At 44.1% G+C, this 15,967-nt stretch overlaps 1 protein-coding gene across 4 annotated transcripts in view; it reads right to left on the reverse strand.

Annotated features, from left to right (window-relative positions):
• The window catches only part of TCOF1 (treacle ribosome biogenesis factor 1), a 926,286-nt gene extending 912,918 nt beyond the window's left edge, over positions 1-13,368 (reverse strand). For 3 of the 4 annotated variants that reach the window (XM_069654045.1, XM_069654047.1, XM_069654048.1), the window contains exon 1: positions 13,175-13,346. In XM_069654045.1, coding sequence (XP_069510146.1) covers positions 13,175-13,303 — 129 coding nt within the window. In that variant the 5' untranslated portion in view covers positions 13,304-13,346. Of the gene's footprint in view, positions 1-13,174 lie in introns of all 4 variants that reach the window. The other variant, XM_069654046.1, reaches the window with a different exon arrangement.
• Positions 13,369-15,967: the final 2,599 nt, after the last annotated feature.

A 15,967-nucleotide genomic window follows, 5' to 3' on the forward strand; every position in this document is an offset into this window, starting at 1 on the left:
ATGCTGCCCAAACATGAGTGAATCGAATGGTTTTAAGTCCCAAGAGGGCCGCACTTTTCAAAAGAAATGGTTAGAAACCTATAATTGGCTTACACACGAGTCTGTTCAAAAAATGGTCAGTAAGGTATGCCAGGCTGCTAATGAAAAGGGTGTGCCATTGCCAAAAATTTGCCGTGATAAGGACGCCTGGAATGCTTTTATTAAGCATGGTTTTAACAATGTTAGGATGGCCATAGAGAGATGCAACCGCAATCAGTCTTCAAGTCTTCAAATCTTCATCGGGCCGCTGCAATGGCGCCAGCATCTGTGAAAAGGGGCACGAATGTTGCACCAGCTCTGTCGTTGGGCCAACTCAAGCAGATGAGGGATAATAGAAGTACGCTGGTGAATATCTTGACCACATTGTTGGCTTTAGCTCGGCAAGGTCTTGCAATTCGAGGCCATACCGATGAGGACTCTAATCTAAAGGCAATTCTGTCGCTTCATGGCAGAGATGTCCCGGAACTGCAAACTTGGCTTCAAAGAAAAGAGTAAAAATGGACGTCGCATAACATATTAAACAAAATGTTGGCAATTACGTCACATAATTTGCTCTGTGCCCAGAGATTCATGATGCAAAATGATGTTCTATTATTTTAGATGAGACTGCTGATGCGTCAATAAAAGAGCATGTGTCTGCAGTCTTTCGCATTGCAAAAGAGGATCTTCAGGTAGAGAAGATTTTTTTTTTGGCTTTTATCAAACGTCTAGCACTACATCACAAACTCCGTTTGCCATTTTAAAAGATGTTCGCCTGAGGTTGGACTATAAAATGGAAAACTGTCGGGGGCCAATGTTATTATGATGCTTCTAATATTGCTGGACATCGACATGGTTTGCAGACATTGATGCAGGAGGTGGCCCCACGAGCTATTTGTGTGCACTGCTTTGCAAACAATTTGAACTTAGTAGTTCAGGATGTAGCTATGGGAACGGACAAGTTCAGGGATCAATTGGTTATTGTAAGGGACTTGATTGGGTTCATTCGAAATCCCCCAAAACGCTAAGAGGAAGGGAGTGTCAAACTGCTTCCATTCTGTCCTAGTCAATGGACAGGTCGAGCAAAATCTTTGAAGACCGTGCTCGCTAACTACAGTTCTGTAATACAATGTCTGAGACTTGCAGCCGGTGCCCACAAAGAAGCGGGAGCAAAAGCCCATGGGTTGCACTTGCAGCTCCATAAACTTGAAACCTTTCTCAGTCTTCATCTTCTTTACATTGCATTTTCCCCGTGTTTAAACGGTGAATACGGCTCTACAGAAGGTCAATTTAAGGTTCCATGAAGCATCAGTTATGATTGAAAACCTTAAGACCACAATTGCACAACTGCGTGAGGGATTTGAAGACTTCTCAAAACCCACATCAGCGTCCAATGATTTCGATGTGGAACTAGAGGAACATTTTCTGCAAAGGCCAGGAAAATTCCACGGATGAAGGGTCAGTACTCCAGGTTGCCAGTCTCCCAAAGACCTCTATATAGAAGGTTATTATGAAATCATGGACCGTACATTGGTAGCTTTGTCAGAAAGTTTCAATACAACTGCATGTGACAATATGGTTAAGATATAAACATTTGTTACAGGGAACGCCACCAGTGAATATGTCATGAATTTTTACAAGACTGACTTCCAAGAATGCAGTCTAGAGCTACATAGAAATATGTTCCTTGAACTTGTACAGAGGGATAACGCTTGGGTTATGTGTTTTCAGGACGTCTTTGACTTGTTCCAAGGTGAAAGGGGATCGTCCCATGCGCAATTTGTTCCCAGAACTGGCACGGCTACTGCAGTAACTATCCCTGTATCCTCATGTTCTTCGGAGCATTCATTTTCTTGCCTTCGGCGCATCAAAACATATCTGAGAGCTACAATGGGCCAAGCTCGATTAAAAGCTTGCTATTGCTTTGCTACATGGACACAAAGATGAAGCTGCACATCTGGATGTTGAAGCCATTGCAGATTAATTTATTTAACTGCTGTCCGTAAAAAAACATTTTGCATGGGTATGGTGCTGCAATGAAAACCGCTCACCTGTGGCCCTGGCTGGCCAATCTACAGAAGCACGATTGTAAGTTTGATTGTTTTACTGGGCTATGGCATCACACATCTTGCTTGGTAGTTCCAATTTTTTTTCAAGTAAATAGAAGAGTAGGATGCTGGGTATCTACTCACTAACATTAGCAATAAGTGAACTGTGTATTTGACTATACCCTTCTTAATTCTCATACATTATCTTTACAAGTTAATAAATATACATAAATACTAATAAAATAAACAAAAGTGAGCATTTTTAATGTGTTTCTATTTGAGTATAAAAGCCACTAAGATGCAAGTGGTTTACTGAAACAGTAGCGAAGATACTAATCAAGAACACAACAAATGGGTGAAAATCATAATGTATATATTCACACAGAAGGTGGACCCAAAACAATATTGCTTTCCAATAGTAAGTCTGCCCAGTTCTCAGGGGTAGTAGTGGCTCCTGTACTACAGTGACCAACTTCCAGAGGGTCTTCCAGGTTACAGCAATATGGTCTAATAAGCCTGCCATAGCTTCAGGTGGGCATGGTGACAGTCATGCTGCGGTATGATGTAGATCATGACAAAGCACTGTTGTCCTTTTTTTAAAATCAGGAAACTTCTTTACCCGTTTTCCCTTGAATTTGGGAACTTTTTTGTGGTGGTACTCCACCTTACAGCTGTACCTTCAGTTCAGCGAGCATTTCATTCTCCCTTCCTAGTTGCGTTGCTCTGTCTTTTGAGGGCTACTACAACCTGGATAATTATAGGAGGGGATTATAAAGGGGTGTAGTAGGGGCAGTGATGGCTTACTGGAATGGAACTGAAGCCTTAAACCTCCTTACTTGACTTCAGTATATGCAGTACATGCTAGCCAATGTTTCCACTGTTCTGCGCCCACTATGCCAAGTTTGTGTCTACGTACAAACGTGGTCATATAACTGCCAGTGACGTCACTTCCTATATTTGGGCACCCCCGGGAAATTCATAAGTCGGATCCCATGCCGCCCAATGCAATTCAAACTCAATTTCAGCACACGCTGACCCAGGTCAGTAGTGGACGCTAGATTTTTTAATGTATTTTACCATTTTCTCGGTTTGCATGTATAATCTTTGAAGTGAACACTCATATGGAAATAATCAGTGGGCAGGTACCATAAAAAACGTTTTTTCCATTTTTTGGGGAATAATTCAATTGATATTTCATTGCATGCCTTTTCTTCTTGACACAATCTTCTTTGGTTTGTACATTTGTAACTTTAGATTACTTTGAGATATACTCAAATAGCTCCAAGCAATGGGAGCCTTACCAAACACACTCCCGTTGCATCTTTTTAAGACGAGGTCCTCTTGTTGGGTAAATCATCATGTTTGTCTTTACGTAGACCAGACAGATGAAGTACATATCGTTAGCATGGAGGAAACCACAGACACGTCCAACATTCTAATGGTGAGGCTTGCACACAAAACTTTTTTTTGTATTTGGTGTGGTACAAGTTATAATACCAATGTACATTTTCTAACCAACAATGTTCTGACTATTTCCATTGATTAAAAGACCAGGATGCTACAGCGACTGCTATTCCGGAGTCCACAGCACTCACCCACCTTTCAAGTAAATTTTTTAAGAATAATCCTTCACATGTGACTACTCAAAATATGTATTTGTCCAAGTTCCGACCAAAAACGTATTGTTCATTGTTGTTATGTATAAGCTAACTTATAAGCCTCGAACTTCGAAAACGTACTATTCTTCTACTGCAACCGGTCCGGAGGAGAGGTAATAGAAGTGAAAGTGTATAGATAAAAATACATTTAAGTTGCCATCGTTTTGTGCTAGTTTGCAACACTGTCAGCAAATTGCAAAGCATTACATCAAACTTGCTGTATTTATTGGAGAAACAAATGCATCTATGAAAGTAAACCTTCAGAAAAATATACCGTCACTGAATAACAGACCCCTTCACCATAATAATTGCGTTTCTTTTAGACAAGAAACTTTAACTGCTTAGCCAAAAATTAATGGATGAAACAAAACTGCAAGGCATTAAAGGGGACACAGTTTAATCAATGTGTTTTCCAGGGTGAACTCGAACCACTACCTGCAACATCTCTGAAGGTCATCAGGTAAAGTTTTCATATATGCATTTTAAAAATGTCACATACAAACATTGTTCGACTCCACATTGATTAATTTTAAAAGCAGTTGTTGCTGAATTGCTTGCAGAACCGCCCACACAATGAACACCCTATAAACAAATTACTTCTAGGAAGCTGAAAATGTTACCAGTTTACCCAATAGATGTAGACATATCAGAAGTATTGCACACAGAAATTACTGAAGCATCTTCGCCACTAATTGGCAATTGTGCTCTTGATGTGGACTACACTCTTCCTAGTGTTGAGGACTTATCCACCTCAATGGAATCGCAATACACTACCTCTAGACGATTGGCTATTAAAGGAACCAAAATACATTTTATTCTACTGCTGCCTGATCGATATCATGGAAATGGTAAAATGCAATCATAAATTGAGGAGTATTTGTGGGGAGCCATTGGTGGAGTTCACTCGTTCAGTTAAAGACACCGTGCAGATCAAGGGTACCCATGTACACCACCATAACTCATTTTCATGGTCTGCTCAACCCATACTTGGAAAAGTGCCTGCTGGAAATGGAATTTGGTCATCTGCATGGTTTTGCGGATCAACGTTCAGTACACTTTCAAGTTTTCCAAGTTTGTGGGACTCCAGTTCCTTTCAAAACCCAATACTGATTTCTTGTTCCCCGCTATTAGCCAGGCATGGACACTCAACAGTTGTCAATTGACAATACTCTCACTGGCAAAAGGCTCTGGCTTGCTGGCGATGGACAGTGCGGTTTTACAGCTAAATACTGCACTTACCACTTACAAGACATGGAAACCAAATAAATCGTGAGTTCAGTGGTTGTGCAGTAACTAACTGAATGTACATCTTATGTTGCCATGGAAAAATATGGGTTTCATTAAATCCATTCAACTTCTGCAAATCTAGAGGACTGCACTTAGACCCGATAGCCACTGACAGGCATGTTTCAACTGCCAAAGCCATGCAAGAGCAATTCCCAGACAAAGCATCAATAGGATGTATGGCACTTAGAAAAATCCATTTGGACAGCTGCTGGAAAAAAAGGCCACAGAAAACATTTTTTAATTGGTCACCATTTTTGGTGGACCTCAAAAACGTGTCACGGTTCGGTTGATATTCTACTTTAAAAATGGCGTTCAGTGATGTAACATTGTTCCAATGTATATTCTTGGCAAGAAAACAAAAATGTCCATGAATGTGCACATGGACCATTGGGCAAGGAGGGGAAGCGTAAGAAAAAGGTTGTTGGTTGAAGGCTCCCTGCCTCGCGCAACACTTTAGAAGATTTTTTTTTTTGTCGCAAACAAAGGACATGAGGGCACTTACCCAATTCTGCCACACAGGTGATTTAGAGGTGCTCCACAATATGTGCCTAGAGTACAGGTCTAAAAGGTTACATTTCAGCATAGATGGTATGGAGGCCAGAACAAGACTGGCTGTACTTGCACACAATTAGAAGGAAATAAGCAAAAACTGGTTTGGTATGCCTCGTTACAACATGGAGTATACCAACAGAAACAAACAGTGGGTGGCAAAGCCAATCAACCAGCAGATGGATTTTGAATTCATGAAGATCTGACATTGAATGTGCTGGCCATGCAAACGCATGGAATTGAACCAGATTTCGTTTCTAGGGTTTAGGCTGTGCCGCATAACATCGCAAGAGAGGTTTGCCCTCCAAAACTTGCACTTGTGAAAAAGGTTGACTTCAAGATTTAAATGTGTGCCTCTCTTTACAATGTTTGACAAAGGAAGTAAAAGCTTCCGCAGTATGCCGGAAAGCAGTTGTACAAAAAAAAATGAAATAGTATGTGACTTGGTGTAATTGACAAAAAAATAAATTTAAAAAAGGCTTTTTAATGAATTACTGTTTGAAGCAAATTATTTATTTTTCAAAAATAAAATGGCGGTATGATCTTTCAAGTGTTTCAATCAAATGTGCCGTCTCCATTCCAGCAAGACTGAGATCCTTTCAATTAGCTTTGCTGATCTTTCTTCAATTAACTGTGGCCACCCTCCCTGGGTGCTTATCCCTCATCTTCCACTCAAGCTAGAAACCTTGGAGTCATGTTCGATTCCACCCTCTTCTTCTCTCCTCACATCAGGATTGCTCTAAGAAGTCCAACTACGAGCTGTACATCTGCATAGTTATTCTTCATTTCCTCACTTTCCCCCAGAAGAACACGGTCTGCAGAGCCCTAGTTCTCTGTAGGCTGGCCTATTGCGACAGCCTGGTGCCGGGGACAACAACACAACAAGCTGACAGGGAGGGGACTCGGGACCCGGTGCCATTAGTCAGGTTGTGCCTACACCGAAACCCCCAGTGTGTCTCACTCTCTTCAAAAAGGTGGACATAATAGCAATATGAGAGGGGAAAGGCAGGAAGCCACGCACATAGGTGCAAAGTGGCTGTCGGCACAGAAGGGCCATTTTGGGGGGACAGTAACAATATGCTGGCATGGCTACCGGGACATATTTGCCCTACATAGGAAGAGCTGCAGGAGCAGAATAGCAGAAAGAACTCAGACCCAAGTGTATCTGGACTCTGCATTCGCAGACCCAGCCTCTAATTTGCCCAGATACCACCCACCCCAGGAAAAGGTACATTTGGGCAAGCACAGGACAAGTGTCGTTTGAAAGTCGTGGAAAAGAAGAGCAGGAAAGGAAGGAAACTGCCATCAGGCACAGGAATGCTCACCGGCCAATTTACAGGTCCCAAACACACACACCTCGGAGCTCACGCTGGAGACACCCTGTCAGCAAAGAAGGGCAACTTCAATTTTTCTGGCACAAATGCCCAAAAGTACAGTACTAAGTAAACACTGCACACCTGTTGTTGAGGAATACCCATAATACTAAGTTATGTTTTTGGTAGTATTAGGTTTCATAGAAAGCCACAGCCTTTTTATTGCCAACACAAAACAAGTTTATGCGTATTGTGTTATATGTACAATGCATGCCCCACAGGGCTAGCGGTTCAACAGTTAATGGGGACCAGGCTCCTTCATGACCAGTAGCTCCATGCACTGCCTATGGCGCACTATGGACTGTATCTGCAATCACCAAAGGCCCCTGCCTACTTGCACTTACTTAGAGCCAGCCACCCCGGCGGCACTTGAGCTAGCATTTTACATTCTCCCCTAGCCCTGGCACTTCTCCTCCCCATCCCCCTTACACGATCCGAATAGCACAAGGCCGAATAAGATAGTTTGTTCGGTTCCCCTTTGTCTTCCCCATCCTGGTCACGCCTAAAAGCACCTGTGTACAGCATTTAAATAACGGTGGAAGGAATTTGTATTGGCAATGTGCATTATGAACCTGCGCTGGTGGCCTTTGCACATTTACATCTTACTGTGGAGGCCCATATGTGGATGACAACCAGGCGTGCCTGCATCAACGCAGAAATCAATCGGATTATGGGAATAGATGTACATAGAAGCTAGTAAGCCTCTACTGACATCAGCCTCCACCTTGAGTCTACGTCCTCGCTCTCAACCAGACGTGGTTCAATGCCAGCTGTGTCACTGCTTTTGACTCCCTCTTCAATGTTGTCTACAAGATCCTCTCCAGGTTTCTGACCAAATGATCCGTAGGTGGGGTAGTTTTGATCTCCCCTGAGTTGGTCCCTACCTCTCTCTGATACCCACCCGGCATTATTCCTCCTTTGAAAGTCTTTTCTGCAAGATGGGTGTCTCTCTGATTCACCCTTGCCACTATGTGCATACCGCCCTGGTCCTGTGTTGGCCAAACTACTCCTTGTTGGCGTCAACATACGTTTGTGTCTGTACACTCTTCCATGATCCCTCTACCTCTCCATTATCCCTTCAGGCCCCAGCCATTCTTCTGGACAAACTATGTAGTGGGAACACAGCCTTGATTACCCTGAACATAGAAGTAAATATTATGTGCTGTTTACTTGAAATATTTAGTTGTTTTTCAGCACACTGATCGGCACTAATATTGTTCATTTTTGTGGCATGCGTTACCGAAAACTAAACTTATTCAGGCGTGCTGTGAACAATAGATGAAGGGTCCCATTGTTATGCGTCCTTGAATTCACCGCACTAAGCATTTGAAGGACCAAATGTGTCGGAAATCCACAAAGAAATTGTAATATTCACTATATTGAAAGCGTACGCCGGGAGGTAAAATTTCTATTTCAGAAAACTGTCTTTCAAAGCAGTTGGTCCTCCATCACATTGGAAGAATGGAATCTCAAAGCACAATGTAAGCAACATTGTGAAGAATGAATATTCAATTTGACGCAAAGAATAGACATTGTGCGTGTAAATTGTAACTTAAATTTATAGCCAACATAAGAAGGTACTGTGTAAATTCAATTATAAAGTGGATACTGAAATAGGTTTTTGCATTCTCGGTTTTACAAACTTATCTGATCCAGATGTGTGCCTGTCAAGGGTACAGCCCACCGGGCGACGGCTTCAACAATATTTGGAAAATATTATCAACTACGAATATATTATAACCAACACCTGGGATGGTCGCCAGACAATCTGTCCTTTCGCGGTTGCAGTAACAAGAAGCAACATGGCAGCCTATAGGTTCTAGAAACATGCAGATGTGAAAGTGTGGAATTTAATTCAATTATAAAGCACTAATTTCTCCTCTAATGGAGCGCCATGTGCGTAAATTACTCGTCGGACTTGGAACATAAAACTGTATGAACAACAGAAAGACTTTGATTAATCAACCGAAGATCGGATTCGGCATTAGATGATCAGCGTTCACAATTACACCAAAAATGATGCAAAGTTCGCTAGCTATGAAGAAATGGGTTCGAATTTTTTTTTTTACCTTTTCACGGTCAACCATTTTCATCGTTGTGTCGAAATGAAAAGTGCGTGTTGCACTCCAGACTCTCACTATTTTCTATAAAATAAAATGTTTATCAGTTTTGTAAAAAATAAATAAAAATGGTTTGTGTTTTTTGTGGACGTGTGTGTTTAAGTTCTTGGTTCTGCGCTCGATAACGTAATCACATTGGTGATGACAGGGTACGTTTGACTAGGATGCCCACCATCATTGGAATAGGTTGGAGGGTGAGAAGGGGGGGGGGGGGAGATAAAGAAGGGGTAGGGGTGCCATTGAATCCTACCATTCATGGGAGATGGATAGTAGAGTGTGTGCCACTGTGGGCTAAGGGGACCGCGTTAGAGAGGGGGAAGAGATCAATCCTGAGGATACAGGGGCACTATAGGCTTATGAACAATACATCCACAAGTTATTTGACTTATGGGGGGTAACGCATGGTTAAAATATGACAGCGGTTCCAGTTTAAAAATGCAGATTTGGCCAGCGATGTCATGGGATAAAGTGGATGTCACTGGTTTTATTGAAAAGATAACAGCAAAAAAAGTGAGGAACAGGGAACAGGGTGAGAAGACCTACGATAGAAAGGAAAAATTGTCCTAGGGGGACAGGAAGAGATGGTCCTTTCGAGGGCGTTCTTCCTGGAGTAATAGGTCCAGCTACCAGCAGGGAGAGCAAGCTACATGCTGGAAATTTGAGCAAGGTTATTGCCCTTTCGGCAAAACTTGTAAATTCAAACACAAATGTACCAAATGTGCCGGGGGCATAGCATGACATCTGTGATGGGGGAGGAGGGGTGGATAAAGAAATAAAAAAAAAAAAAAAGAAGAGCGCTAGCACAAAAAGAAAGGAGAACCCAAAACAAATTAAATTCTGCACCCCATTACTTAATAGCACACTGCCAACCCCCATACTCCTGACCAAAATGCTGCCACTTTTAAACTCTTACCATAACAGTTCAGATGCAAAATGTACTGGAGGGGATTGTGATCCCCTACTCCAGTCTTGCTGGGTATAGGGAGGCGAATAACCTGAAATTCGCACTAACACTTTCGGAAGTAGTTAGACAGAAAATCACCAAAGAGCTCAGTTTACAAAGAGTAGCAGGCCCCTTCGCAACACACCCATTTGAGAGATTTCTGCAATTCAAGGGCGATTGTCTGGCAGAGCATAGGGAGGATCTCTGGTGCGCGCTTTCATCGGGTGGGGTTGGCAAACACCAGATCCTGGGTAGCTTCTCATCTGGCAACAATAGCTCACTACCACAAGCTGAAAGGGAAACCGGACCCCACTAAGGAACACTATGTCAGAATGGCAATGAAGGGTTGGGCTGAACGAACAGAGAGGAAGGAGGATCCCAGGCTCCCCATAGACATGTTGAAGCTCCACAGCTTAATGGGAATCCTGCCAAAGACATACAGGGATAACTTTGAGGCTGCCATGAGCAGGGCGGCATTCTCCTTGGCCTTTTTTGGGGCCTTCGGGCCAGTGAGCTGGTTTCAGACAAGGAAGGCAGGGGTAAAGGCTTTTTGAAATTGGAGGATTTCACAGTAACAGAGGAATGGGCACGGCTACATCTGAGAAGGTCCAAAACGGATCAGGGAGGGAAGGGAAGAATTATCACCCTCTACTGCGTTGAGGCTGTCATGTAACAGGGCTAGCAGCATATCTGTAAATAAGACCCTCGGTAGGGGTGGGTGCACCCCTCTTTCAGCACAGTGACGGGACTGCGCTGAGCAGGTACCAGTTCAAAAGTGTAATGGATATGGCATTGAGGGGCATAGGAGCAACAGAAGGGGTTTTTGGAACACACTCGTTCAGAATTGGAGCTGCCACCCCAGCGACAGGGCTGGGCAGGATGCCAGAAGCAATAAAGGAGATAGGGGGAGGGGGGTGGAAATCTGACTGTTTTAAAAGATATACAAGGGTACAAATCCGACTGTTTTAAAAGATACAGAAGGGTAGACAAAATTTGATACCAATTTATGGCCGTTCCCCATCTCTCCTCACTGACCAGCAGCCAAGCGGAGCAAAAGGTCAGTTTGGGTGGTGGGGCACTCCTTTGTGACAAGGGCCAAGGTGAAATGGACCCCGGAAAGAGAACAGAAGACAGCAAGCGAATTTAAGATGTGGTGGCATGGAGTGCCGGGTATGAGAGGAGGACAGCTGGAGGCTCATGTGCAAAGACTGATAAAGCAACACCCCAAACCTAACATCCTAATGATCCATCGGGGGGGGGGGGAACGACCTCACAGAGGGAAATGATGGACACCCTCCAAAGATTGGCTGCCCGGTTAGAGGAGACGGAAATCATGTGGTCAGACATCATACCAAGACAAGCATGGAGAGGATCGTAATGTCACTCAGCTGTGGAAAAATCAATGAGGAAGTTGAACGGGGTAATGGCCAGGAGTAGAGGCTTCACTCCGATCAGACATGGCCTGATCAACCTAAAGTCACCCGAGTATTACGACGAGGAACACCTGTCAATGGCCAGCATGGAATTGTTTTTCTGTAATCTGCTCACAAAAAACTGCTGTAATGATGAGGTCACGGCTGGGTGTGGACCGACCAGCAGCACTGTAGGAACTACAAATGAGCTTTGGGAGGCGTGTTTGCTGCTCTCGCGATCACCGCTACTCTGAGGTCTAGCGGCAAGGGCGCTTGAGGTATCTAAGAGGGCTCGGCTTCCCCCAGCAGAACTGCACTCCTCCAGCCCAGGATCACCTGCAAGGGCAGGTGGAGCGCAGACAATGTCGGTTGTGGGAACTTTGGCCTAGAGTGGAATTGTTTGGAAAATGGGGGGGGGGGGCATGGTAGAGATGAGGCAGTCGGCTGGTCGCCGCACAATTCCACAAAGTGTTTTGCCGTGAGAACAAACATGTAGTGTTTAGTGATTTGTGTGATAATAAATCTGCAACCTTTTACGCCAACAAAGAAACAACTGTCTCCATATGCCTTGTAATACATGGGAGAGGCAAGGGTATCAGATGGAGAGAAGCAAGTATGTTGGTATATTTCATGGACATGTGCCCAGGTTATGTCAGGAGCATACCTGCCTAACCTCTGGGTTTAACCCGCAGACCCCAGGCTTTTACGCTCTTCTCCAGGGAAGAGCGTGGAGTCGCTGAGTTTTCCATCACATGCTTTACCGTTGCTGTGGCTTCGCCCCTACCTCCATCCAACTGCTGCTGGTAGCCAATCGGGTGGGACCCAGTAATGCTGTGAATTTGAACTCTGTCAGTACTCTCCCGTCCCGCTGCCGAGTTCTTCCTCCTTTTAATCACTTTCGAGGCTGCGCATCACCCCCCTCTCCACCTGAAACAGATATTCAGCTTCCCCTGACTTTCCAGTCTGTTCTCGCATAACTCGTGTCTTGCCCAATTGTATTCCGGAATCCTCCGCTGATTAGCCTGAGGAATTAAATAATAACTACAAACTAAAGACACTCACGAGGGTGGCTTCACCGGTCAGCAAAGGTGCCAGGATTTGTAACTGGAGCTAAGGCGCCCGTCTTGTGCTTATTTTAGGAATACTCGAATTCCAAATAACACACGCATGCAATACTCTACGGCTCTGTTGACGGGGAAACCCATGCCGTTAGTGTATAAAAAGGTTGTCAAGCAAAAGAATATATAATTACTCGAGTGCATGATGGAGAAAGGGGACGCGCTTCTAATGAATTCAGACAATGCATACAAAACAGACCAGAATGGCTATGGCATTCACAACATGTTACACAGTATTTGCATTTTAGTATTCGAATACTGGTTGTATAAAGAGTAGTTGGTTAATTAACACACATATTCAACATTTTGTTTTACTTTGTTGACATGTGGGCAAGGTATGGGGGCGGAGCCTTGTGCAATTGGACTGAGTCTTGTGTGGCTATGGGCGGGGCATATATCTCCGGGGTTTTGATTTTCAAACGGAGGCACGTATGGTCGGGAGGCAGTGGCAGCCCCAAATTACTCCTGTCCCGTGCATGAGCCCACACAGGCTACCTGCTGAGGGACTTTTGACATGTGCCATAGATACTCGTCCTGTCGCTTAGTGCACCCCATCTCTTCCTACATGCGGGCTGTGCTCCACATTCTCCACCAAAACACTTCCTTTACCAGAGAATCGTTTACTCCCATAATACTTTCTTCTCTCACCTCCCCGCTTTTCTCCCGCAACTCTCTTGCCGCATCCTTGTAGCCGGTTTGCACTAGGTACTGATGAATAAGCGCTAGCAGACGCCGAGCTGGGTCCGGGGAAGCCATGGCGCTCCCTACGCCAAGCATGCGATACACACGGAGCTAACCTCGGAACTACTTCCTGTGCGCCGCGCGAGTATATCGGAGAGTGTAGGTGAAATCCCGTTCTTCAGTGTCTCGCCCCGCCCCCTGTACGCCCCCTTCCATGTGCCCGACGGGTAATGTAGTCCTTCCGTTACCTTACCTCACTCTGGTGAAATTGTGGCTATTTCGTCGAGGTGCGCGCGTTGTCATCATATCATGGCAGGAGGCAGCACTTGTTGATAACTTCCTAGAGGATGATTTTGACTTGTGTCTCACAGAAAGGGGTTGAAATGTTTTAAATAACGATGAAATTGCCTGCAAATCTTCTTGAAATGGATACAAGTGCCCAGAATCCGGGCCGCTCTAGGATTTGCGGAGCCTGGACAGTAAAGTAGATACATCAGTGATATTACAGAAAATTCGACCATAGAACGTGGTGTCTTATATATGCAAAATATCACGGGAAGTTACATTAAAACACGTTGGCAGGAGACAAACAAACAGAAGTATGCTATTACTATATGAATCGTCACTGTTAATATTTACCTATGTGCCATTGGCAATATCAGGATTGAGGCTTTTTTAAAGTACAGACAGTGCGGGTTGAATACCTTGTATAGACTGCTACTTTTGTCAGGTCAAGCATAGTGAGATAAAAGGATTTGCAGGGGAGCACACGCTTTATTTATGTGGAGAATCCGGGAGACTTGTCTGCAATTCAGGCACTTCAAAGCATCGCTTACCAGGTGTAATTGGTACAAGTATTGTTTTCATAAGTTATTTTTGACATTTTTCTTTCAAAACACCATATGACCTGTAGAAGGCATTTAAAAAATATGGTGATTCGTTTTGCAAGGGAAGCTAACTGCTGTTTTGGCAGCAGTCTCACAATTGTTTTTATTGTGTATATATTTGTCCATATTGTCCAAACTAGCAATGATATGATATGGCATTTATAACTTGCCTATACACAAGTATTTCAAGGCGCAACGAGGCAAAGGAGGGGGAACAGAGGGAAGACAGACAACGATCCTACTAGGTCCGGTCTCATGCAGATCACGCAAGTGCATGGGAAGGGGGACTGTGGGGGAAAGGGGACAGTGCAATACCTAGGATAATGGAATAAATAAACAATAAGTAAAAGTACAGCCAGCAGGTGGCAAGTGCAAGGGTAAGTGCGGACATCAGGGGTCAAGTCCTGTTAGTGGGACTGTAGGGATGCAGAACAGTTCCCTGGTGCAGGGGTTGCCAGGAAGGCAGTGCAGGTGCGCCTGGCAGAGGATGCTTTTATTTCAGAAGGTACGGCTATTATTTTGGATGTCAAAAGAAATATACTTCAAGCAGGTTCCAAGGATGTTATGTCAGGGCAGGGCAGGGATTGGAGCTCTGGCCGACAGGTCAGGTTGCACCTACTGCAGGATTGCCTTTTAGTGCAATAGAGCCTATTTACCTGTGAGGACTTGAGGCAGTGAAGTAAGCAATTTTGCAGGTCTTCAAATGTTAACAAAATTAACAAGGCTCGAGCCCTAAAAAAGTGTGGGGGCTCAATAATATGCACATAATAATATGCACATAGGTGCTGAGTACATGGTGGCAGAGGGTGCGGTTGCACCTGTTCTTGCTCTGCTCATCTAAATCACTGGTTGTTAGGCAGAATCCTGTGCAGTGCTCTTAGGGACCACTACACACAATTAAGACTACAAGTGGTAAAGCAAGTTCACCTTTGGTACAAGCCTGTACTCCTATGTTAAAGTGGTAGCAGTAGCGGAGCAGCCAGACCTATCTCAAAAGAAAATGAGCAGTAGTAAAAATTACACAAAGGACCACAATTACTGTGACTCAAGCAAACACTGACTCAAGGTTTTTTGGTTGAAAAGTAAAAGTACATTTATTTCTAAACCATCTGTTGGGGGAACACTTCACTTCTATTAAATTAAAAAACACACAAAAAATACACTAAACACAACCAATTATCTTGGCACAGAACAACTCAAGGTAAGTACCCTATGTTTTGATGGACCGGTGTTGTGAAACAAAAGACGTTACCGGGAATATGTATGCAATCACTTTTTGGCAGTTCGGTCTTACTAAAGATACGCGTATCCGCGGCAAGAAATGTTACCAGGGCAAAACACACTTAGCACCTGGGTTAATCAAAGAGAGTTGGGGGCAAAAATCATAGGCAATACTTTTGTCAAGGCAGACAGAATCAGAGAACACTTGCTAACAGGTAAATAAAAGTCAATAGGCCTGCGCCAATGTCAAGTGGAACCGGGTTCCTGTTGTCGAGGATCACACAGTCAGACAGTTCAAGATTCAACGTTGCCAGGAGTACTTGGATATTGTCAATGGAGGAAGCAAAAGTTATAAGAGGGAAGGAAGACAAGGGCAAGCCTTGGATGAGAAAAGGGATTCACCCTAGTTCCTCAAAGCTGGACACAGTACCTTATTCAATGAAGAAGCTAGTGCCACGGCAGTTGTTCCTGGTAGTTTCCTGCAGACCCACGGTTCCTGGAGCTTCGGTCGTGGAGACAAGAAGGAGGACGTCTGGAGGGGTCTGCACTACTCAGGGATGAGGCCAGCAGCAGCGACGGTCAATAAAAGGTGCGCTCCTTTAAAACAGGAGAGGCTCTTCAGATGGCTATCCGGACCACTACAGCAGGGTGC

The sequence above is a fragment of the Ambystoma mexicanum genome, chromosome 3q (genome assembly GCF_040938575.1).
Source record: "Ambystoma mexicanum isolate Mex_15411 chromosome 3q, UKY_AmexF1_1, whole genome shotgun sequence".
In the NCBI taxonomy this organism is placed as follows: domain Eukaryota; kingdom Metazoa; phylum Chordata; class Amphibia; order Caudata; family Ambystomatidae; genus Ambystoma; species Ambystoma mexicanum.